This window comes from Sciurus vulgaris (genome assembly GCF_902686455.1).
Source record: "Sciurus vulgaris genome assembly, chromosome: 10".
NCBI classification, from domain to species: Eukaryota; Metazoa; Chordata; class Mammalia; order Rodentia; family Sciuridae; genus Sciurus; species Sciurus vulgaris.
In genome coordinates, this window is record NC_136470.1 from 18,612,346 (window position 1) to 18,638,623 (window position 26,278).

Below are 26,278 nucleotides of genomic sequence, written 5' to 3' on the forward strand. Positions count from 1 at the left end.
TCTTCAGAAAGAGAAATTAGGAAAACTACCCCATTCACAATAGCCTCGAAAAAAATAAAATACTTGGGAATCAATCTCACAAAAGAGGTGAAAGACCTCTACAATGAGAACTATACAACACTAAAGAAAGAAATTAAAGAACACCTTAGAAGATGGAAAGATCTTCCATGTTCTTGGATAGGAAGAATTAATATTGTCAAAATGGCCATACTACCTAAAGTGCTATACAAATTCAATGCAATTCCAATTAAAATCCCAATGACGTACCTTACAGAAATAGAGCAGGCAATTATGAAATTCATCTGGAAGAATAAGAAAACCAGAATAGCTAAAGCAATCCTTAGCAGGAAGAGTGAAACAGGGGGTATTGCAATACCAGATCTTCAACTCTACTACAAAGCAATAGTAACAAAAACGGCATGGTATTGGTACCAAAATAGAAAGGTAGATCAATGGTACAGAATAGAGGACACGGACACAAACCCAAATAAATACAATTTTCTCATACTAGACAAAGGGGCCAAAAATATGCAATGGAGAAAAGATAGCCTCTTCAACAAATAGTGCTGGGAGAATTGGAAATCCATATGCAACAGAATGAAACTAAACCCATATCTCTCACCATGCACGAAACTAAACTCAAAATGGATTAAGGACCTCGGAATCAGACCAGAGACCCTGCAGATTATAGAAGAAAAAGTAGGTCCAAATCTTCATCTTGTTGGTCTAGGACCAGACTTCCTTAACAGGACTCCCATAGCACAAGAAATAAAAGCTAGAATCAACCACTGGGATAGATTCAAACTAAAAAGCTTTCTCTCAGCAAAGGAAACTATCAGCAATGTGAAGAAAGAGCCTACAGAGTGGGAGAATATCTTTGCCAATCATACTTCAGATAGAGCACTAATCTCCAGAATCTATAAAGAACTCAAAAAACTCTACTCCAAGAATTCAAACAGTCCAGTCAACAAATGGGCTAAGGAAATGAATAGACACTTCACAGAAGAAGATCTACAAGCAATCAACAAACATATGGAAAAATGTTCAACATCTCTAGTAATAAGAGAAATGCAAATCAAAACCACCCTAAGTTTCCATCTCACCCCAATTAGAATGGCGCTTATCAAGAATACGAGCAACAACAGGTGTTGGCGAGGATGTGGGGAGAAAGGTACACTCATACACTGCTGGTGGGGCTGCAAATTAGTGCAGCCACTATGGAAAGCAGTGTGGAGATTCCTTAGAAAACTTGGAATGGAACCACCATTTGACCCAGCTATCCCACTCCTTGGCCTATACCCAAAGGACTTAAAATCTGCATACTACAGAAATACAGCCACATCAATGTTCATAGCTGCTCAATTCACAATAGCCAGACTGTGGAACCAACCTAGATGCCCTTCAATTGATGAGTGGATAAAGAAACTGTGGTATATATATACTATGGAATATTACTCAGCCATAAAGAATGATAAAATTATGACATTTGCAGGCAAATGGATGAAATTGGAGAATATCATGCTAAGTGAGATAAGCCAATCTCAAAAAGCCAAAGGACGAATGATATCGCTAATAAGTGGAGGTTGACACATAATGGGGGGGAGGGAAGGGTTAGAGTTAGGGTTAGGGAGGGGGGCAAGTATGGAGGAAGGAACTACTGTATAGAGGGTAAAGAGGGGTGGGAGGGGTGGGGGGAAGGGAAAAAAATAACAGAATGAATCAAACAACATTGCTCTATGTAAATTTATGATTACACAAATGGTATGCCTTTACGCCATGTACAAACAGAGAAACAACATGTATCCCATTTGTTTACAATAAAAAAAAAAAAAAAATATATTAAAAAGATAGTGTACCACGATCAAGTGGGTTTTATCCCAGGGATGCAAGGTTGGTTCAACATCCGGAAATCAATAAATGTCATTCACCATATCAACAGACTAAAAGTTAAGAATCACATGATTATTACAATAGATGCAGAAAAAGCATTCGATAAAATACAGTATCCCTTCATGCTCAAAACACTAGAAAAAATCGGGGTAGTGGGAACATTCCTTAACATTGTAAAGGCCATCTACGCTAAGCCCATGGCCAATATCATTCTAAATGGTGAAAAACTGAAAGCATTCCCCCTAAAAACTGGAACAAGGCAGGGATGTCCTCTTTCACCACTTCTATTCAACATCGTTCTTGAGACTCTAGCCAGAGCAATTAGACAAACCAAAGAAATTCAAGGGATATGAATTGGAAAAGAAGAACTCAAACTACCTCTGTTCGCTGATGACATGATTATATATTTAGAGGAACCTGGAAATTCCACCAGAAAACTCTTAGAACTCATAAGTGAAATCAGTAAAGTAGCAGGTTACAAGATCAATGCTCATAAATCCAATGCATTTTTATACATAAGTGATGAATCTTCAGAAAGAGAAGTTAGGAAAACTATCTCATTCACAATAGCATCGAAAAAAATAAAATACTTGGGAATCAATCTCACAAAAGAGGTGAAAGACCTCTACAATGAGAACTACAGAACACTAAAGAAAGAAATTAAAGAAAACCTTAGAAGATGGAAAGATCTCCCATGTTCTTGGATAGGAAGAATTAATATTGTGAAAATGGCCATACTACCAAAAGTGCTATACAGATTCAATGCAATTCCAATTAAAATCCCAATGATGTACCTTACAGAAACAGAGCAAGCAATCATGAAATTCATCTGGAAGAATAAGAAACCCAGAATAGGTAAAGCAATCCTCAGTAGAAAGAGCAAAGCAGGGGGTATCGCAATACCAGATCTTCAACTCTATTACAAAGCAATAGTAACAAAAACGGCATGGTATTGGTACCAAAATAGACAGGTAGATCAATGGTACAGAATAGAGGACATGGACACAAACCCAAATAAATGCAATTTTCTCATACTAGACAAAGGGGCCAAAAATATGCAATGGAGAAAAGATAGCCTCTTCAACAAATGGTGCTGGGAAAACTGGAAAACCATATGCAGCAGAATGAAACTAAACCCCTATCTCTCACCCTGCACAAAACTGAACTCAAAATGGATCAAGGACCTCAGAATCAGACCAGAGACCCTACATCTTATAGAAGAAAAAGTAGGTCCAAACCTTCAACTTGTTGGCTTAGGATCAGACTTCCTTAACAGGACTCCCATAGCACAAAAAATAAAAGCAAGAATCAACAACTGGGATAGATTGAAACTAAAAAGCTTTCTCTCAGCAAAGGAAACTATCAGTAATGTGAAGAGAGAGCCTACAGAGTGGGAGAATATCCTTGCCACTCATACTTCAGATAGAGCACTAATTTCCAGAATCTATAAAGAACTCAAAAACTCTACACCAAGAATACAAATAATCCAATCAACAAGTGGGCTAAGGAAATGAACAGACACTTCACAGAAGAAGATGTACAAGCAATCAACAGATATATGAAAAAATGTTCATCATCTCTAGTAATAAGAGAAATGCAAATCAAAACTACCCTAAGATTCCATCTCACCCCAATTAGAATGACGATTATCAAGAACACAAGCAACAATAGATGTTGGCGAGGATGTGGGGAAAAAGGTACACTCATACATTGCTGGTGGGGTTGCAAACTAGTGCAGCCACTCTGGAAAGCAGTATGGCGATTCCTCAGAAAGCTTGGAATGGAACCACCATTTGACCCAGCTATCCCACTCCTTGGCTTATACCCAAAGGACTTAAAATCAGCATACTACAGAGATACAGCCACATCAATGTTCATAGCTGCTCAATTCACCATAGCCAGATTGTGGAACCAACCTAGATGCCCTTCAGTTGATGAATGGATAAAGAAACTGTGGCATATATATACAATGGAATATTACTCTGCTGTGAAGAATGATAAGATGATGGCATTTGCAGGCAAATGGATGAAACTGGAGAATATCGTGCTATGTGAGGTAAGCCAATCTCAAAAAACTAAAGGACGAATGATCTCGCTGATAAGTGGATGAGGACATATAATGGGGGGTAGGAGGGGTTAGCGTTAGGGTTAGGGTTAGGTTTAGGGTTAGGGATAAGGAGGGTGGTAAGAATGGAGGAAGGACTGTACAGAGGGAAAAGAGGGGTGGGAGGGGTGGGAGGGGTGGGAGAGAAGGGGAAAAAAATAACCGAATGAATCAAACAACATTGCCCTATGTAAATTTATGATTTTTAATTAAAAAAAATTTCATTTGCAGTTGTCAGTGTATGATAAAATTTGTTATGTGCTATTTTCACAAATTCCAAGTATAATGAGGAAAAATGTGATATTCAATGGATGTATATAGCTTAAAGTTTTCCTAAAACATGCTTAATTTACAAAACAGACTTTTTTTTTAACACTTATTTTAAAATAGTAGTATTAGTCTTTTGACTAATAAGCATTTTTGCCAAATTTATCAGCTATAGCACAACAGACTACCATTTTCTCTCTTCTTTTCTTTGGTGACAATGTTTTAGTTTCAGATGTCACATTAGAACAGATTTTTTTTTTTAAATGTTTTTAAAATTTTTGGTAGTAGGGATTGATTGAACCCAGGGACACTACCAGTGAGGTTCATCCCCAGTCCTTTTTGAGTCAGGGTCTTGCTAAGTTGCTAAGTTGCTGAGGATGGTCTTGAACTTATGACCCTTCTGCCTCAGCCTTACAAGCAGCTGGAATTCACAGCAGTGGCATGCATCACTGTTCCCCAACCAAGATTTCTGAAGTTCTATTTTATATGACATGGATCATCCATGTCACTCAGCCTCAATGTTTGCAAAGCAACAATATGCTATGGCTGAGTAGCAACTATTGCCTCTTTCGTAGGTCAACATAGTAACTACACATTTCCTACACAGACATGTGCAAGAGGCTGAAGAGAAACCGAAGAGGCTTTATGGACCACTTGGATGCATATATCCATTTAAAAATAAAGACATGAATGCTAGGTTTCAAGAGGACTCCCAATGATCCTCACCTTCTAATATCTACACCCTTTTTTAGTTCCCTCCTGCATTGTATCAGCATGCAACTGTGACCAAAACACTTCAGCAGAAGTGATATATCGCTTCTTTGGTCAGGTTATTTATAAAGACACTGTGGGCTTACACCTTGCCACCCTCTCTCAAACTATATATTTAAGGGAATCAAGTTGTCATGGGATAGCATCCTAAAGAAAGGCCTGTTACCCTGCCAACAGTATAATCAATGATTTTGAAAATGGACACTCTAGCCCCAGTCAAGCCTCTGGATGACTATAGGCCAGACTAACAACTTAACTATAAGTTCATGAAATACTATAAGAACCAACCAGCTAAGATGCTCCCAGGTTACTGACCTTATGAAACAAGGTTCAATAAGTCGTGTTAAACAGTTAAGTTTTGGGGTAATTTGTTACACACACACACACACACACAATATTATATATATGCATACATACACATATGTATACATACATACATACACACATATAAATAAAAATCAAGAGAAGCATGCATTTTATTCTTTTTTCAATTGGAAAAAGTAGAACCATACAAGCTAAAAAGGTCTTTAAACACTTAAGGATTTTTTTTTGGGAGGGGAGGGTGCGGGGGGCACTAGAGATCAAGCTCAGAGGTGCTTAACCACGAAACCAAATCCCCAGTCCTTTTTTAAAAATTTGAGACAGGGTCTTGCTAAGTTGTTAGGGACTCACTAAGTTGGAGAGGCTGGCATGAACTTTTGATTCTCTCACCTAAACTGCGATTACAAGTGTACACCACCACACCTAACTAACATTTAAGCTTTTAAATCTTGGCTGCACTCTCCACTCAGCATCCTATTTGATCTTAGTTATCCTGCTTGACTTCTGGTCCCAAGAATACCCCTCTACTACTCTTCAGTCTTACTTTCATCTTACTTTCAGCATATTATCTTGTCTCCTGCTATAGAGAGGAAAATAAAGACCACTATCTTCTTGTTGACTTCAAAATCTGTTTTGACCTGTATTCTCCCCTTGAACTCTCAACTCTTCACCACTGCCCTCCTTTCAAATAAGCAATATTCCACTATTATTCCAAGAACTAAAACCTTTCACTATACTTTATGCTTAGTACTATACGCATTATCTATATGCCTATATGAATCCTCAAATACAATGTAACTTCTGTAAGAGAAGATGAATATCTCATTTGATTCATATATTCCTGACAATTACTAGTTTACAACAATTACTTACATTTGTTGAATTAATTCAGGTTAAATTAAATGCTTTCAGAAATGAAAGTAACCAGCACTGAGGAAAGGAATAAAGAAGAGAATAGTGCTCTAAGGAAAAAAATTGTAACTCTCAATGGTTTGATCATTATCAGCTAAGCTATTCCTAACCACTAGTGTAAAGCTGTTTTTCCCTCTTAAGAAACAGAAGTCAGTTAAACACCTGGCAGGACAGTATAATCAAAGCACAGACCTACATGAACTTTTGGAAGAGAAAATGGCTCTTCCAGTGTAATTTGAGATGTAAACTTGTGTCAGCCCTACCAAAAGTAAATAAAACTGGAGGTTATAAAGGAAGGGTTCTTATGTGGGAATGCCTAATAATAACTATTGCAAAGGACTACAGAAGTCACAAGTTTGTCCTGCGTCCATTTGAGCCTGATCTCATAGACCTACAAATCTTCTGAGAGACCAACTTGACCTGTTTTCATTGACATGAGTTACCATCTTCATAGTTTTCAGAGACTGGCTGAAATACTAATTGCTTGTATGCTAATTGTTTACAAAAAAAGGAACACTTTCTTGTTTGCTCACTGTTGTCTTAGCAACAATGCCCTACGTATGCCTGATCCAATTACCCACCAACTGCCACCATGGACCTCTAGATTGTCCTGATGCTAAATACTCTTAACTATCCATGCCTCACCTAACAGAGAATAAGGACTTAAGGTCACTTTTCCCATAACTTAGCCCTCTCAGCAGGAAGTAGCTTGGGGATGTCTTTGCCAATTTTTCCATAGAAATGGAATGCAGAAATTGACAGTGGGAAAAAGTAACAGTGGTTCACTTTATGCTTTTAATATAGCCCTTGCTGCCCTCATTGTGACTTATTTTTAAAAATATGTTTCTGTCTCTTCTTCTCTCCCGCCTCCTCCCTAATCACTCCTCTTCCCTAATCTCAGAGGAAACAGGATTACCTTTCTTCCCCATCCTAGGCATAGTTATCTATCCTTTAGCACACACACACCACAGGACTGAAGTAATTCAGACTTTGGGGATGGCACCAGAAGATCTCAGAAATGACTATCTCCCAAATTAACAAGTGAATTACAACTCCCAAAGAGAACATTAGAAATGTAGCCTTTGAATCACCTCATTAAATACCCTGGCATGGTCATGAAATACCCTGGGATGGGCAGAATCACAGCCTCTGGGATAGGAGTCCCTAGTGTCTCTTCTTTGCTAGCAAAGCAATAAAACTTCTTTTCCTTTTTCAAAAAAAAAAAAAAAAGGGGAGTCAGAAGTAAAACCAGCAATATATTATCCCTTATTTATGCTAACATCAGTTAAGAAAAACCTAAAGGAACTATGGTTTGATTCCTCATTTTACTTAGGTATACTGATAATACACAAAAATAAGTTCAGAAAATACCAACCTTTCTTCTGTGCACTCTGTTTTCTCTGTTCCATCAATCTCAATTTCTATCAGTTCCTCAGCTTCTCTTTTAGTCATGGCTGGAGTATTTCAAAAACTCAGTTCTGCAAGTTAAATTTTAAGACATTCTGAAATTATCTGCATAAACTAAAATAACACATAAGCACAGACCAAATTCAAATAAAAGCAGAGAGCAAGTAGAAGAGGGGGTAACTTATGTATAAAAAAAAATCCACAAATGATATTTATAATCCAGTCTTTGTTTAAAGGGGTTTATTAGCTTGACACGATGACTTCATTATTCTGCTGGATTTATTTGAATGTTTTCTGGCCCAATCTCAGCAAGTTAATTTATGTTACTTCGAATATCAAAAGAAGGTAATGTTAACTGTAAAGCAACTCAGATTCAAACCTGAAACCTAACAAGGAAATGAACTACAAATGATTAGCTAAAAGTTGTATACTTTTTTTGGTACTGGGGATTGAATCCAGGGGTGCTTAACTACTAGGCCACATCCCCAGTCCTTTTCTTATATTTTATTTAGAGAGAGGGTCTTGCTGAGTTGCTTAAGGCCTCGCTAAATTGCTGAGGCTGCCTTTGATTTTACAATCCTCCTGCCTAGCCTCCCATGCCACTGTAATTACAGGCTTGTGCCATAGTGCCCAGCTAAAAGTTGTATCTTATTAGCAATATTCATTGCAAAGCACTGTACCAATATAAACTGAAGCTAGGATCTGTTATAAATTATCATAAATGTCATACAATATTTCAAAATAGTAAAATAAAGTAACAAACTATTGATATGCACATTATTGCCCTGATTATGCACTAGAATTTTTTATTTTTTTAGATGTGGTTTGATTTGAAACAAACTATTAGTTCAATTTTTAATTATCTCACATTGAATTATTACCTACTGCTTTAATAACAGTTGCTACAATAATATATTAAAAATGCATTATTTAAAAAAAATGTATTGCATAAAATAGCTACATATATTGGCATTGCTTGCCATTATTTTTAAGGTACTAATGGTATAAATTCCAGGTTCTGCTACTCAGTGTAGATCAACAGATCTGTCTTTGAATTCCGTGTATTATCTTAGTTCACAGACCTTCAGAGTAGTTTTTGAAGTTTACTCCCACATCTGAAAAAGACAAATCTTGTACTTATAAGCAACACTCTCCTAAATCTGGTATTCTAACACTTTCAAAGGAATCTGTGCTCCCAGGTACAATATTTGACAAAGTGAATTCAAATATTCATTCCTGTTGATAATAACCATTATTTACTGAGTGCCAGGCAATATATTCACATGCTTTATTTACACAGAGCAGCACTATTCTGAACCCGCCTTCATATGAAAATTATTCAGAAGTCAGTGAAACTAACCTGTTTGTGGTTCTATAATGTCATTTTAGATATACAATCTAAATACACATTATTCAAGATGGGGTCAAACTATGGTTTACTTGAAGACAATGCACTGCATATACTAATTCAGAAGCCACCTCCTTCTCTTACTTGGAATATCACCACAGCATCCTAACAGGGTTCTGTCAGCCTTGCCTTCTACAGTCTAATCTCAGTCAACACAAGAGACAGAGCGTGATCCTTTCTAAAACTGAAGTTAAATCATAGCACTTCCTTGATGGATACCAGTCACAGTAAAACCCAAAGACTTCACAATGGCCAACAAGGCACAACATGATATACCTCCCTCTCCCACATTAACTTCTTGCATTTTGCTGTCCTATGGTCTTTGCTCTCATTGTTCAGACTGCCTGAAACCTAATTGCCTCAAATATCTTCTTGGCTGAATCTCATCTTTTCAGGGAGGTCTACCCTGACTATCCCCGTTTTATTCTGTTACCTATTGCTCCGGTACTCCTTGTTCTTCTTTTCCACGGCACTTGCCCTTATGTTATTTATAGACATGTTATATGTAGCATACTATATCTATGTATAATATATATATACATACACACACTTTGTTTCTTTCTCTTGACTCTTCATCAGAGCACGAAGACCAAAACTGTTCAAAAATGACCACAAGAACTTAAACTGGTTGTCTGGACTAGGAATTTCTCTTATTTTTTTGAAGTGGGAAGGGCCTGACAAGGTCTCAAGAGACCAACACCTCTATGGTTAGGAATAATGACCCAGAACCTGTGAGTCTGTTAAGTTATGTGGCAAAGAATTAAGGTAATAGATGGAATTAAAAGGTATTTATCAGCTTGACCTTAAAATACAGATTATCCTGGATTGCAAAGTGGGCTCAGTGAAATCGACAAGGGTCTTTAAAAGTAGAAGAGGGAACTGGAAGAGAAGTCAAGGCGACTCAATGGGAGCAGGACTCAACTGGTCAGCTGTGACTGGCTTTGAGGATGGAAGAAGGCACCACAAGCCAAGAGATGCAGGAAGCTTCTTTAAAAACTAGAAGAGAAGAAATGGATTCTCCTGCAGAAGTTATGGAAGAAGTACAGCCCTGCCAACACCTGATTTAAGTCCAGAGATTCATTTCAGACTTTTTACTTCCAGAACTGTAAGTTAACAAATTGGTAGCATTTTAAAGTCACTACATTTGTATAATGTTACAGTAGTAGTAGTAAACTAACAGTCTCCCTTTCCACTTTAGAAAAGGTCCCAATATCTCCAATTGTGAGATAGCTGGTTTCCTAACAACTTAAATCTCGAAAAAAATGACACCCAAATCTACACTCCTTGGTACAAAAAGACCTATTTCCCCACATTATTAAAGTTGCTCTGACACTTGCCGCCTAAGGATAAATAATAAGAGGGTAGAGTTTGTTACTCAAATAGGTATGTATCATGCATGTCCTTCAGTTTATCTCTGCTCCAGCTGCTTTCTCTTTGGGATGATAAAAGGATGATGAATCTGTGTTCTTCTTTCTGGCTGATACTGACCTAAAGAGAATTCCCTTTTCCAAGCAAGTCTATTCCTTAACTAGTACTATCTGAAAGTTTGTGGAATTCATCCTGAGCAAAACAGGTGATGACTCTAAAACTCTACTATTTGTAGAACAGCATAAACTTAAAAGGGCAGGCATTTTGTTCACAAATTATACAAAGTAAGTTAAACAGAGTGTCTTGTCCTTCGTAGGCACTCCATTAATATGTGCCGGAAAAATGAATGTTATTTGATTACTTCACAGCGTAAAAAATGAATTCTGGGTGGCTTAACAGTTTTAAGTGAAAGAGAAAATGAAGTATTTTTTTTGTGGTCTGAGGACAGAAAAGCACATCTTAAAATTCCTAAAACATAAACATTGGCATGTTCTAAGGTGAAATAATTGGATGACAGCTGTAACATAATCAGTCTGTCCTTGTTGAATTTGATTATACTAATATTAGGTTCAATACATAAGAGAACGGAGAAAATATTTCTGTAAAAAAATATTTCTAAGCACTAAAAATGACAAGGGGCAAATAAATGGAATAGATGAAAACATCCAGGAAGTTAAGAAAAAAAAAAATTGAGACAAACTAGTAGAGAAAAAATAGGAAAAGGAAATTCACATAAAGGGAAACCAAAATGGTTCATGAAATGGAAAAAAAATGCTCAGTCAAATCTTTCAAAAATGCAATTTGGCTCCTGATCCTTCTGCCTCTGTCTCCTGAGTAGCTACAGTACAGGTGGTCCACCACCATGCCTGTCTAAATCAATCAATCAATCAATCAATCATAAAAACTGTCCTAAATCAATCAATCATAAAAACCAGAAAAAAAGTGAGAAATAACAAATATTATAGCTGAACACCACTTTCAAAAAGTAAACAGAGTCTGAGAAACAGCCCTAATAACTTAGCAGAGATACTTGGGGCTTCTCTTAATATAAGCACTAAAACAGGGAATTATTAAAGAGAAACTTATCCTATGATCTTTCAAAAATGTTACAGATCAGTCCCAAATGGTGCCAAATAGAGGGGGGAGAAATGAACCCTATACACTTTTGGAAAAAATCACGTTACTCATAGTCTCTGAATTGATCTTTCTCTCTCAGTCCTACTTAGCCTAAAAAAGCAAAGGAGAGATTGGGAAATTGTCCAAATGCTTAAGGTCTTAACTCTTACTGGAACCAATTTCCCAGGATTCTATGTCAATACTTATACTCTTGGAGCCTCTCCACCTAAGGGCTGCCCCTTGTCCTAACTACATGAAACAATTTCACAGACTTTCATTGGTATCTTAGTACTATATTAAATCTAACTCAGAATTCAGAACATTCCACAAAATGGACACAAACTAAGCTTGAACTAAACTAAAAATTCTGGTAAAGGTTAGTGTTTTTTTGGTTTTGTTTTGTTTTTACAAAGCAGATATCCTTATAACTCTGTTTTGAAAACAAAGATAAATTTGAGGATTGTCTTTCTTCATTAGAATGAATTATTAGTTTGGAGAGCTTTGAATCAATTTCCCCAGTATAGGATAAACAAATATGAGCACAGTCTACAAGTACTTGACATGATCAATTGAACATTTTCCCAAGCTAACAAATACTTTTAAGTACCTGAGGAAATTAAAATACATTCTATTTTAAAAAAATAAAATCAACATTAAGAAAAAGTAAAGCACATGGGCTGGGGTTGTAAGCTCATTGGTAGAGTGCTTCCCTAGCATTGTGAGGCACTGGGTTCCATCCTGGGCATCACATATAAATTAATTAAATAAAGGTATTGTGTCCATCTACAACTAACAACAACAATAATAATAATAAGTAAAGCATAAAGGCGTGTGTGCAGAGAAAGTAAACATCATGAAAGGTTAACAGCTGATGACACACAGGTGAAGGGTATACATGTGTTCACTGCACGATTTTTTTCAATTTCCCTATAGGTTTGAAGTTTTTTAAATAAAGAGTTGAGCGACAAGTAAAGCCAAGAGTTTTAATTTAGTACTAGGCCTATTTATGCCCCATGACTAGCTTCAATATAACATCTAGCTCATTATTTGGTATCTCAAGACCATGAACCCGTCCTGACATATGTTCCCATATATGCAATCCACGTAAAAATTGTTCTATGTCCACCCAGCTTTTGGATATGTACAAAAATAAGCAAGCTGGAAATCCTTGATCAAATCCTGAGAAAGGATAACCACTTTAAGTTTTAAGGTAACACAGGACCAAAGAATGTTAATCCTCCTCCCACCAGTCATAACTACTGTTACTACTGGTTGACGCTACTTATGCAATGGACTTTATTTCTAAATTACCACTCATCATTTTGCAATGCAATACCGGGCTCGGTCCTCTCTGCCCTTAACCTAAACAAACTGGGATTCCCTAAATCCAAACACGCACACCGTATTACACAAATACTAAAAAAGTTGGCCAAGGTACGTTAACCCACTACTATACCCTTGGTTTCCTTTCTTGTTTAAAAAAAAAAAAAAAAGATGGTTATTACATAGACTAATAAATGGTTTTGGTGCAACCGGGAGACAATTCTAGGCTGACAAATGGATCTGAAGCGAATCCGAGAGCGGGTGCGCATCTTCCTGTGAAACCCTGCGGGCGTCAAGGCTACCCGACCACGGAGAGAGCACCGCAGACTGCGACCAGCCAAGAGCCGACAGCAGCGGAGGAAGCGGCGACAGGCGGCGCGTACGGCCCGGGTCGCAGAGGCGCGCGGGCTCCCGGGGCCCCGCGCTGCTCGCCCCCCGCCCCTCCCCTCCGCTACCCGCACAGCCTCTCCTGCCCCTCCCCGCCCGGCTCCCTCAAGTCTCCACGAACGGAAATGGGAGTCGCAGCGCCGGGGACCAGCGGAAACAAAACAGAGGCGGCCGCGGGGGGGCCGCTGTGGGGGAAAAGGCCCCGGAACGAGGCCGACCCGCGCGGGCCCGCGCTCCCCTCCTCCCCGCGGCCGCACTCACCCGCTCCGGAATCGGCCCTGTGGCCCTCGCCCGCGCTCCAGAGCCGACTGAGAACGGCAGCGGCGCAGGCTCCACGTGCAGTGTCTCTCCGGGTAAGACCTGCAGCTCCCGCGACTCGAAGTGTGAGGTCCCCGGGCCCTTCCCGCGGAATAGGTGCTGAGAAACCCCAAGCCCTCTCCCGCCTCCCAGGCACCCCCGGGTCCAGGACTACAACTCCCAGCAGGGCATGCGAAGCGAACGCCCGAGGCAACGGAGGCCCACGAGGCACAACGCCCCAATCCAACTTGTTTTACACTTTCTCACTTTCCCTGCACAATATACACCTCAATAACCTCAAGAAACAGGACGCTGACTCGGAGGGGGGGCTTGAACTAGGGAAAAGGCCAAAGTGCGCATGCATACACAGCAATGTTTCCAAGAGGAAAAAAGACAGCAGGTCAAGTTAGGCGAAGGAAAGATGGCGGAGTCTTCTTCAGGGGACCCGGAAGCACTTACCCTCCACTTCCTCCCCCTGTTTGGCTTCTGTCTCACCTACAGCCGTCCGGTCGCAGACTGTCTCCGAGACGCTTCCTGTCCGGTGAGCGTCGAACGACTGAAATGGCCGCCCATAATGCATTGCGATGGCGGGTAGGCGTGTGGGGGCGGAGCCAGGGCCGGAAGTAGAACGGTGGCGGCGGCGGTGACTCCGGCAGCTCGGGACTGAGTGCAAGGTGACTGGGAGGGTAGCTAGACCAGCTTGGCCCCTTGGGACTGTGATTCTGGGTTTCTTCACGAGGCCGGGACAGCCTGTCACCTCTACCCTAGTAGGAGGAGAAAACAGTTCTGTGTCCCTGGCACCTTCGTGGCATGGCGCAGAGTCACAACTGACCTCTGTGCTTCTAGGCCTTGAAGGTTGCCATAGATCCAAGAATAAGACCGATAATACCTTCTCCGAGGGCGAACCGGGGAGGAAGGGAGCCTGGGGGGTCGTGAGCCTGAAGCTCGGCTGGGGCAGTCCAAGGTCAGGCAGGCGGGACACGTCTGCACCCAAGCCTGTCGTCTCCCAGGCACGCGGGACAATGTTTTGAACTGTGCACTGGGCAGGTCGTGCACCATAAAAGGGAAAAGGGCAGTTAGTAATCCCAGACGTGTGCATCCCACCTAAAAATGGTGGATGCTACCTAACATTTCATTATGCAGCTTTGTGGATTAGGTACTGAAGAGACTGCAAACAGACCAATCTGTGGTCGATCACTATAAATAGGCTACCCATGCTCCCTCCCATTGGCAAGGACTCTGCCAGGGCTGCTGTACCTCTTGCTAATGCCTTTCCCATCTTTTTTATATTAAATACTTAACATAGGTCCTGTTAGTACTTGAATAAGTAATTTTATCACAGGTAGTATCTTACACATGTTGTGTACTGACATGCCCTCTGCATGATAGTGGACTGTGCATACTTACTATTAAATCAGAAAAATGAAAGGATGTGATGGAGGAGCAATAAGTTTTGATAGGAAGGATTGCATGTTCATTTTTTGGGTGAGCTTAGGATTTAGGTCAAAGAGATGTAGAATATTATGCATTATGTGTGTTGAGAGTTCAGGAAAAAGGTCAAATTAGAGATGTCATTTGGGAATCATTGGTACTTAGGTGATAGAAAATGAATTTCACCCATGTTTTAGTAGGAATAACATCTTTATAAGCAGCTTTAGAGCAAATTATCTGTGAGGATGTGAGCAATTTAATAAACTTTCTTATACTTAATGTTATTATCTGTAAAGTAAGGATAAGAACACCTTTCTCTAACTCTTCAGGATTACCAGGAGGGAATATATGTACTTTGTCAAATATCTAGGGCTGAACAGATTTTAGGTTACCTTACTGCTGGGTTTTAGGCATGTTCTTAGGTTGCCAGAAGGGAAAGATCTTTGAGTTGTATAATATTTTTTATATATTTGTGTTGAGTTAGTTCTCTTATGTAATATTGGACTAGGTACTTAACCTCTAAACCTCAGTTTCTGTATGTATGAAGATAGAATGATGGAGAGTACCTTATAAGAGCATTTGTTGTTGGCTTGTAGTCTTCTCAAAAAAAAATTTTTTTCCCCCGGTGGAGGAATTCTTTAATTTCTTCAAATGGTTTACTTTCCTTCTCACTAGTGAAGGATATCTTGCAGATCCTGGAATTTTTTTTTGGTAGTTTTTAACATGTTATTCCCAGGTTTGTCATTATTGACATTATTGACATTTTGGACTAGATAACACAGTTGTGAGGTGGGGGATACAGTTATTATTATAAATTTTTGGCACATCCCTGGCCTCTGCTCACTAGAGGCCAGTAGCACCCTAGTGAGACCAACCAAAAATGCCTTCAGACATTGCCAGATGTATCCTAGGAGATAAAATCTCCCCTTTCTCCCCCTATTTGAGAACCATTTTGCTACTCTAATGTTTCCTAGCTAGTGCTTTTCAGACTTTCATTGTGAAGGGCCATACAGCCTGGTGAATGCTTTCCAAGAGTACAATGAAAATGAATTATCAGAAAAAATGAGATGAGGAAAAAAAATGAAACAAACCACACAAAATACAAATATTTTTTATTATTAAATTCACAGCATTCAGTTTCATTGAATTGCTCTAAAAGCCTCTAAGTGCTTTTTCCCAATTCTGTTATTATAGGTTATTAATAGTTTGTAAATCATCATTGTACCTATTATGACTTAGTAGAAGTCTGGTGTCAAGATGATGATGATTATTAGGTAGTTTGTAGGAGGGCATTGAAAACATGTTAGCATATTGGGACTTGACTTTAAGGTTCAGAAATGCTACCAAGCTAGATTGAGTACAATGGTATGTGCCATCTACACAGGAGGCTGAGGCAGGAGGATCACTTGAACCCATGAATTGAAAGCCAACCTGGGCAACAACATTTGAGACCCTGTCTCAAAAAGAAGAAGAAATATTGTATTTGTCGTCATTTCAATTTAGGGGTTGATAAACCCTTCTAATTTATAAACTAACCCTTAATCTGAAGAAATTTTCTGTTAATTATGGCTTTCTTTTTTCCTTTCTTCCTGGATTTCTAATTTGCATATATTTCTTGTAATTTGGAATATTTTTTGGTTTGATCATTAAATAATGAAAAAGGGATCATTCTCTAATTTATCTACTGGAATGCTCTTTAAATTAGAAAAATAATGTATTTTAGCTATTGTTAAGGTTCTCGTTTTTAAAATTTAGATTGTCAGGGCTGTGGAGGTAGCTTGTCTAACATGGAAGGACCTGGGTTTGATCACTAGCACCAGGAAATAAAAGATAAGACTTTCATCTCCTTTGCCAACTCTGTTTCACCGACAGGTCGTATTTTCTTATCTTCCCCTCTGTTGTTACAGGGCTTACTTGTGCTGGTTTTTTTTTTGTTGTTGTTGTTTGTTTTTGTTTTTCCTTTTAGATCTTGATTTGGTTGTTACAGTGTTTTTGAATGACTAGAAACCTGCAGTTGTCATAGGCAAGGCAGCTTCTTTCCCGTGGGTCTTGAAGTATGAATTTTCCATTGTCATCCCTGGGCACAGCAGCTGTCTACAGTCTCTTTGCCCAGCTCCCTTTTGACCTTGTGAGGTGGTCAGAGGAACCTAACACATTCATCTAGGGGCAGGTTTTCTTTCCCTGCTGGTGGCAGGTAGTGTTTTAACAGCCTACTTCTGCTATTTCCTCAGGTCCAAAGCTAAGTTTATGGGAGAAAAAAAAAATCCCATCCCAGATCTTTTTGTATCTTTTCTGATGCTGGTGGGATCTCCTGCTTGAATTCCTAACTGTTCTTAGATCGTTAGAGCCTTTTAGTAAAAAGCAAAAATCTTGCAGTGGGAATTGAGAGGGGAAGAGGAATGTGATTAGGTTTAGACTGAGTTCTGGTATATATAATAGAACCCACCATGTGATATATTTAGATGTTTTGCAAGAAGTGCGTTAACATTCCAATGCTTGTTTTCAGTACCATAGAATCATCATGGTTCTTCAGAGGCTCTTCAAGTTCTCCTCTGTTGTTCGGTCAGCAGTCTCCGTCCATTTGAAGAGGAACTTTGGTGTTACAGCAGTGGCATTTAATAAGGATCTTGATCCCATACAGAAACTCTTCGTGGATAAGATTAGAGAATATAAAGCAAAGCGACAGTAAGTAGATAATCAACTGCAGTGTAAATATAACTATTCAACGTATCAGAGTTTCATGATTTAAGTCACAAACTCTATATTCTTTACTAGGAATCCAGGGAAGAAATCCATTAAATCTATTGTCATTTAAAATATATTCTTATTGTCATGTCATTATTATGAATTGAGTCAACTCAGAAGTGTATAGAATCTTGTAAATCATTTAACAGCTATATTTGAGGAAAGCCCAGCCCCTTTGACATTGATTAGCCTAATTGGAAGAAAACATACAAAGTATTCTGATTCTCATGTCAGAGAATTATTCTGATTTTCATAGTCATATAGCCCTGGGAATGTCAAAGGACAAAAACTAAAATGACCTGAATAAAGTGCAGGAAAAGCATGATTACAGAACCCGATGGTTTTGGATATGCACTTTAGCCATCATCAGGTCCAGCCCCCAAATCATAGGAAAATGGTGTACATCAGTGGTTTCATTTCTCTCATTTAATTGTCTACTGGGTTACTAACTGTAATGGGCAACACTGCATTTTTTTCAATATTCTTTAATAAGGATAGAAAACTTCTAAACAAGTAAATAAAATGTAAATGGGTTTAGGCACTTCGGGAGCGACTTATTCAGTGTTTGGAAAGTTCATAGGAAGAAATGCTCCTTTCTAGTTGGAGGCATTTTGTAAGGCTTTTTGGGAGAGTTAATGTTTTATCATGCCTTTGAGGACAGTGTTTGGGGTCATTCATCCCTCTTGAGAATCTCATGAATAGTTCCCAGATTAAAAAGAAAAAAGTAAAGAATGTACTCCATGATTTTGCTTATAGCTAGAAAGAATTCTCAAACCTGCTGAAGGCCATCAGCAGATACTCCAGGAGTCTACCCCAGGTTAAGGACAGTTGGTATAAAGGTTAAACAGATAAATGGGGGTAGGAAGAAGATATCTTTGAGGAGGAAGAAGTGGTTGAGCTATGACATGAAAATTAGAAAGCCCAAAATGTATTTGGGGAATTATGTAATTCTGTTTCCCTGGAGCAGAGAGCATGGATTAGGGTTAGAATGAGGGAAAGCCTTGATTAATCATAAGATCTGACAGTTCAGATGTTATGAAATAGGCATTTGTAAGAAATTAAAGGTTTTTAAGTAGAATGGAGAAGGTGGAACAAGATTACTCTGAATTAGGAGAATAATCAGTGTGTTGGAAAGATTAGAATGGAGAGTAAAGACAAAAATGTTAGGAAAATTTAACAGTAGCAGCATTAGTTAATGAGAAACTATAGCACTGGGAATATAAAAGTGATATAGTTAGGCCAGGTGCAGTAATGCCTACCTTTAATCCCAGAGACTCGGGGGTTGCTGAAGCAGGAGGATTGTGATTTCAAGGCCAGCCTGGGCAACTAAGTAAGACTCTGTCTCAAAACAAAATAAGGAGGGCCAAGGAAGTAGCTTGGTGGTAAAGAAAGCACTCCTTGGTTTGAAACACACAGACACACACACAAAAAGATGTTGAGACACTGAGAACTGGTCTCAGTGACCTGGTGGAGAGACAGAGGAAAGGGAGTAATGAAATAAAGCAAACTGTTGAGTCTGGGTAACTAAAAAAAATGTGTTGCCATTACCAAAATTAAGCAGAGATAGTGAAGGGGTAAAGTGTATTAAGGAGCCTGTGTAGACATTGTACTCTCAGAACAACACAATAGATTTTGTCCCAATTATATATATAAGAAAACTAAGGCTAAGAGGTGTGAATTTGCCAAAAATCACATTATTCAGTAAGTTGGTATGCAAGAATGGTTGAGAAATTTGTCTTTAGTTCAGAGGTGGTGTAGCACTTAGTATTGAGGCTGTCTTCACTTTAATTCTTCTTTAAATACTGTCCATTAATTTTCCTAAGTTAATTCTTAGGTGTACCCTGAAGCTAAAAAGAGTGATTTGTGAGTCATTCACATGTGCAGACGACAGCATGGAGAGTTGTTCTGATGATGACCTCTGTGCTGGAATCTAGCTCTGCCACCTACTATCTATGTTACCTTGGGCAGCTTTTGTAACCTTAGTATCACAGTTTCCTCATACATAAAATGGGAATGACAATAATAGTACCTATTTTATACGACGTTAAAAAGATTAAATGATTAATAAATTAGCATGCCTAGTAGTATTTGCTAAAAGGAATAACTATCTCCTGAGTGTCTACTTTTACCAGTAAGTAGCCTTGCAAGAACCTAGGGAGATAGTAATAAATGAGACGGTCAGCAAGACTTACTTCAGTTGAGAAGGTAGATTATTTCTGGCCTCTTTATATCATAAAAGTGCATAGTAAGGTTAGAATAGCCATCATTCATTAGTAACCATTATGTTAATATTGGTTGGATCTTCGGAAAGCAGTTACTAAAGCTTTGTGAATCCCAGAGCCTTAAGATAATCATTGAAATTCTGGTTAAAGGCTCTATTTAGAACTGTAGTATTTGTTTTGGTAACCATTATCCACATGGGACTATTAAAATTCTAATTCATTGCAGTTAAGTATAAATAAAAATTCAGTTCTTCAGTCATCTTATCCCATTTCTAGTTCAGACTGGGAGTGTAGTTCAGTGCTAAAGCATTTGTCTAGCATGCATGGGGCCCTGGGTTTGATCCCAGCACTCTTAAAGAAGAATATATGATTTTTTTCTAGCAATCAATATCTGTCCAGATATATTTGCATATTGGACAGATATACCTACCATTACAGGAAGTTCTATTGAACAGTGCTGACTGAAAAGAAAATTGGGTCCATGAAGAACTGTGATTTTTAGATTCTTAAATTGGAGTTGTCTGTAGTTCTTTGTGGAAGGTCTTTAACAAATTTACCAATGCTTTGATAAATACATGTGGAAAAATATTACCCTTGAAGGAATTTTTGTTAATTTTTTGTTTATCATATCCATTAGATTCATTAGTAGGCAGGTAGTAGTACTATGACAAACAGAAAATTTTGTTCAAAGAATAAATTAGACATATTTGCCCCTGCTGCTCATCAGTGATGCTATATTCATTTTCCCAAAACCCAGCTCTAATTTTTTCATTTTGTTGCTTAGTAAATAAAATACAAATCCCCAAGCTTAGTGTTCCAGGCCTCACGTGAACTAGGATCTGCTTGACTTTTCCATCTAGACTGCTCAGTGTTCCCCACATTTAACCAGTTCTTCACCACCTCCATGTCTTTGCTTTTGTTTTAGAAGGTCTTAAATTGGGATCTAGCTCTAAATTCGTGATTTATCTCAAATGCCACCTTCGTTTTCTGTGATTAGCTCAGCATAGGTGATCTTTTCTGAACTTGACTTTTTGTTAAATCATGTCTTTAAAGTTTATCATTTAACTACCTGATAGCAAAAATGTTTATAAACATCTCATCTTTTTCTTCTAATTGCAAAATGACTTGAGAGTTTGAAGTGATTTGCTTCTTTCGTAGGCCATTATTATAGAGACTTAAAGTTCTCAAGACCTTTTCTTTTTATTTTATTTAAAATTTTTGATGCTGGGGATTGAACACAGGAACACTCACATGATAAACAGGTGCTGTACTACAGCGCTACACCTCTATCCCTACAATCTTTTTAAAGTATTTCATGATGGCTGATATATAAAGCAGGTGATAATAGGTAACACTTATTGCATGCTTGCTATGTCCATTATGTCTTTAGTTCTCTTATATCCGTCTGGTAGGACCTTCATTTTTTTGTGGAAACTAACATTTACAATGTTTACAATGCTACCTGCCATGGGAAAGGTGACATTCAAATGGAACCAGTCCAGTTTTGTTTTGCTTTGTTTTGGTACTAGGGATTAAACCCAGGGGCACTTAACCTCTGAGCAACATCCCCAGCTCTTTTTCTATATTATATTTTTTGACAGGGTCTTGCTAAGTTGCTCAGGGCCTCTCTTAAGTTGCTAAGGCTGGCCTTGAACTTGTGATCCTCCTGCCTGAGCTTCCTGAGCAACGAGGATTAGAGGCTTGTGCCACCATGCCCAGGCTGGAACCAGTCTTTGACTCCACAGCCCACAGATGCCTTGTTGCAGTTTAGACCCTGGGAGATTCAAACTTAATAAGTATCCTTGACACTAACAGACCTTGAGTGTTAGAGATTTGTTTGATATCACTTCATTTTATGTGAAACCTCATCATATTAAAATAGTTTGAATTGAAATTCAAATGGAAATATTTGTTTGTTTTTTTTTCCTGCAAAGTCTACTTTTCCCTATATGAATACCTTTATAAGGTCTATTGAAACTTGAAGAGTATTTTTTGTTTTTTTAAAGTGGGACATGCAGTTAGATTTTATTTGTTTATTTACACAACAGAACATCTGGAGGACCTGTTGATACTGGCCCAGAGTATCAACAAGATTTGGAGAAAGAGCTCTTTAAGCTTAAGCAAATGTATGGTAAAGTGGACATGAACACATTCCCTAACTTCACATTTGAAGGTAAGTCTCTTTAATCACAGATTCATTCTCACAGGGAGCTATTATAAGTGGAGAATATTTATACTTTTTTTTTTTATTGGGGTGGGTGTTTAGAGGATTAAATGACAATGACATGTGAATTTATTTAGGACCATGAAGTGCTCAAGGGAGTTCTTCAACCAGTTTCTGCTGCTAGTATAGAAGATCATATAACATAGAATTTTATTTTATTTATTTATTTATTTATTTATTTAACCAGGGATTAAACCCAGAGGTGCTCAACCACTGAGCCCATTCCCAGTGCTTTTTAGTTTTTATTTTGAGAAAGGGTCTTGCTAAATTGCTTAGGGTTTCATACATTGCTGAGGCAGGCCTTGAACTTCCGATCCTCCTGCCTCAGCCTCCTGAGCCACTGGGATTATAAGCATGTGCCACCATGCTTGGTATACCATATAGTTCAAACAATGGGGTTCTGAAATCAAATTGCTTGATCTTGAATCCTGACAGTATTGCTTACTAGCTGTGTGGTTTTAGGCAGTTTACTGGTACCTGTTTCATCATCTTGTATTTGAGGAGAATGATTTTATCTTCCTCATAATAGTAGCTGTAGTTAAGTTACATAATATTTGTAAAGTCAGTTAATAGCCTCATTCATAGAAAGTGTTGAATAAATGTTTAACTATTGTTAAATTTCTGTGTAGATGTTTAAAAGCAGATGTTTAAGCTGGGTGTGGTGGTGCACACCTGTAATCCCAGGGACTGGGAAGGCTGAGGCAGGAGTTCAAACCAGATTGGGCAACTTAACTTAGACCTGTCTCAAAATAAAAATCAAACTAAATTAAATTTTAGAAGGGCTGTGGATATAGTTCACTGATAGAACACTAGCCTAGCATGTGCAAGGTCCTGTTATTTAATCCCTAGTACCACAAAAAAATAAATTGGAAAATAAAAATACGTGTTCACTAAAAAAAAAACCCCAACAGTTCTGAAGATTGGTGAGTTAAATCTTCAACATTCTAGATGCATTTTATTGTAGTATAGCTGTTTGAACCTTTTTTTCCCCCTCTTCTTACTTAGATCCCAAATTTGAAGCCATCGAAAAACCCCAGTCCTGAAGAAATGTAAAATTAATCTGGTAATTTGTTGTGAATTAATTGTATTGCTAATTAAACTTTCAAAATAAACATAAGATTTCACAACTGTCAAGAGTTCTTTTAATTCTGATTCCAAATAAATTATTTGCTGATGTTGAATGTATGTTTGAGTGTATTGAATTCTGTGTTTTAGGGTTGTTTTAAATCCTTTTGTTTGGCTATAATGAAGCAAATGGAGATGTTGGAGATTTTGGATACAGTTTGCCCAGATCCCTGCCAAGCTGTTTTCAGAGTGCAGAGGAATCTCTTTAGTAGTGTAGACTGCCTGTAGTGAGCCACTGTTCCCTAGGGGAATGTTACACCCTTTCCTAGAATGTGCACAAATGGTTTATAAATAATTTGTCATAGATTTTTCAGGAAACTGAAGAGTAATTTTAGATGTAAGTAGGACCATCTATTGTGCTTTAACTTCTGTCAACTCAAAACCCAGACTTACTTACAGATCAGAGTTTGTTACAGCTCCTATAGATGGAAGAAGGAAAGGTTGGTGACAAAGGGGAGAAAGGCTACATAAAGTAATTTACTTTAAAAAAGTTTAGGGGCTGGGGATATAGCTCAGTGGTGGAGCCCTGCCTAGCATGTGCTAGGCCCTGGATTTGACCCTCAGCATAAAAAATATTGTATGGTATTATTTTGTCTAAGCAATGAAAGATCTACCAGATACAGCCTACATTAGTGGCAGTGAGGTAATGCCAAAATTTCAGTAACCCTAGACAGCTCTCAAGGAAATTTTTTTTTTTATCTTAAAAAGGAAAAACCATCATGTTTTTGATCTGATAATATCTCCAATATGTCAATATAAACCTTTTAATTCTTTAAAAATACAAAATAAACATAAGTTGTAGCTCACTTGAAAGGGAAATAGATTTTTATCATGTCATACCATAGCTGAGGTCAAACCTGCTGAGGAACATCTTTTATGGAAAATCTATAAATTTTTCCTAATGGTATAAGTATGGTTAACATGTATAGAGAAGGAATTAGGAAGGGTAAAGTAGTAGGAAGAGTTTGATTTTTCTATAAGTGCGGGTAAGCAATGACAGATCAGTTTAACTACTTTTATTTGAATGATCATAGGCATTGAAACCATCTGATGCTTAATGACAACTATTTACAGGTAATTGAGAACTGGAGATGCAACTCAGTGGTAGAATGCTTCCCTGGCAAGTGTGATACCCTGGATTTGATCCCTAGCAGAGGCGGGCAAAGCATATGAATATATGTGCACGTGTGTGTGTGTGTGTGTGTACATATATTTGTTTGAGGAATGCTCAAGGAATTTCTCCAATCTCCCAGGAAACAGCACTACTTTCCCTGTCTGTTGCTTCCAAGCTACCCCTTGGATCATTAAGCAAATACCATTCAAAGTAGAGAACTAATATCCTATTTTGTTTCATCTTGTCTTCATGCATTTTACTTGAATTTTACTTTTTATAATTTCATGTCTATTTGTCTCATTATATACTTTTTATCTGTCTTGCAACAATTTGGAGTTTTCTTGAACATCCCAATCTGTCTCTCATTATAGAAATAGCATTCTGTTTGTGAATCACCCCACTCCCATCCCCTACAAAGGGCTGTGTGCTTATAGCTAAATTTTCGTTAGGCAGGTGCTCCCTGTCTTCCCTGTGAGCCTTAGTGGTGGTGCTGTAGGTGAAGGTTTCAGCTCCCCTAGGGCCCATTTTCTTTCCAGTGAAGCTGCCCCAGCTCTGCAAACTCCAGCCTTTGTTCACCACTTCAGCCTGCCAGGCACTCATCTTGCCGACCATTTGAAACTACCCTGTATATTTATGACAAAAACTCTCAGCCTTCTCCCAGGTGTCTGGCCATTTAAGATGTTTTCTACCTTGCCTAATATTATGGATTAAATTGTGTTCCCTCATATTTTTTATGCTAAACCTAATACAATACCCAGTATCTCAGAATGTGACTGTATTTGGAGATAGGGCCTTTACAGGTAATCAAGTTAAAATGAAAGTGTTAGAATGGGAACTAATCCAGTCTAATGTTCCAAGAGGGAATTTGAGATAAGGAAAAGTAGGGAGAACTAGGAAGGGCATGTTCCTCATCTATTGCTACCTTTAACAATGACCAAAATTGTCTGTTCTAGACAACTTTCACTTAATCTGTTTAGGGCGTTTGTTTATTTGTTTTGGGCTGCTGTTGTTCCTGATTGTTGCTGCCCCTGGTGTTGAAGGTTTCCCAATGCTGGTTCTCTGGTAAGGTGTATATATGAGTTCTTGGGACACTATATGGGCTAGGAGGTCTCCTTGGTTGTACAGATTACCTTCAATGTAATCTCTTCCATATTCTCTCAGCTTCCACTCTAATGGTATTTTCACAGTCTCTTGTTTGTTTGCTCTGGGTGAAATACTGGCAAGAAGGCTTAAAGGCCAACTGCATCCAGCGTTGCATGCTGGACTCATGAGACTCACAGGTTCTTTGCCTAGGAAATCATGGAAAAGTGCTACATCCTCCTCCCCTAGTTTTTGACATTTTTGTCCCAGCTCTCACCTTGCTCAAATAGCTACTGTATCCTTGGCAGGTATCTTCAAGTTGTGTAAGTAATTCTCTCCTTGGAGGCATGTTGTGGTATAGTACCCCTCCTTTTAATTCATTCTAACAATTTGGACAATTCATTCTTTGTCGCCTCACTTCCTGTTTCTGTCTCCCCTCACTCCTTCCCATTCTTAATCCATTCATACACACTTCAGCTTATGTGTACTGTGTAGTGGGTTAAGGATTAAAGGGGAAGTGGCCTGGAGCAGTTATGTCAGGGTAGCACTGTCCTCATGAACAGCAAACAGTATTCATATCCATTGTGTTCATTTTCTTTAGAAAGTGGGAAATTTGTCTTCAGCCTCTGGACCAAAGAAAAAGTCCCAGTTAGTGTTCATATCTGTCTTTATAAAATGTCTCATCTCTATGTTGTATGTTATCCTAAAGTTGAGAAAAGTAAATTTTTTGCTGAATCTTTCTATCATTCAATAGTAACATGATTTT

At 38.4% G+C, this 26,278-nt stretch overlaps 2 protein-coding genes across 6 annotated transcripts in view; one reads left to right on the top strand and one right to left on the bottom strand.

Moving 5' to 3' along the window:
- Window positions 1–14,049, bottom strand: part of GABPA (GA binding protein transcription factor subunit alpha) — a 54,507-nt gene extending 40,458 nt beyond the window's left edge. The window contains exons 1-2 of one of the 4 annotated variants that reach the window (XM_079156444.1): window positions 14,031–14,049; window positions 7,641–7,743 (exon numbers count right to left, since the gene is read on the bottom strand). In XM_079156444.1, the coding sequence (XP_079012570.1) occupies window positions 7,641–7,717 (77 nt within the window). In that variant the 5' untranslated portion in view covers window positions 7,718–7,743; window positions 14,031–14,049. Of the gene's footprint in view, window positions 1–7,640; window positions 7,744–10,002; window positions 12,794–13,069; window positions 13,309–13,535; window positions 13,676–14,030 lie in introns of those variants that run through there. The other 3 variants (XM_079156443.1, XM_079156445.1, XM_079156446.1) reach the window with 3 other exon arrangements.
- A 28-nt stretch (window positions 14,050–14,077) lies between these two features.
- Window positions 14,078–23,374, top strand: ATP5PF (ATP synthase peripheral stalk subunit F6). Of its 2 annotated transcripts, none has more exons than XM_079100328.1 (4): window positions 14,078–14,112; window positions 17,509–17,687; window positions 22,018–22,142; window positions 23,199–23,374. In XM_079100328.1, exons 2-4 carry the CDS (start codon window positions 17,524–17,526, stop codon window positions 23,234–23,236), a joined length of 327 nt encoding a protein of 108 aa, XP_078956454.1. In that variant the 5' UTR covers window positions 14,078–14,112; window positions 17,509–17,523; the 3' UTR covers window positions 23,237–23,374. The 2 variants fall into 2 exon arrangements, with proteins under 2 accessions (XP_078956454.1, XP_078956455.1); XM_079100329.1 differs by having other exon boundaries at window positions 14,105–14,245.
- Window positions 23,375–26,278: the final 2,904 nt, after the last annotated feature.

What these genes read in the sequence shown, in the direction of transcription:
- ATP5PF (XM_079100328.1), top strand. Translation starts at nt 17,524, where the DNA reads ATGGTTCTTCAGAGGCTCTTCAAGTTCTCCTCTGTTGTTCGGTCAGCA. An exon ending in GAATATAAAGCAAAGCGACA is followed by an intron (nt 17,688 to 22,017) that starts GTAAGTAGATAA and finishes TTTACACAACAG; the next exon opens with AACATCTGGAGGACCTGTTG. An exon ending in CCCTAACTTCACATTTGAAG is followed by an intron (nt 22,143 to 23,198) that starts GTAAGTCTCTTT and finishes CTTCTTACTTAG; the next exon opens with ATCCCAAATTTGAAGCCATC.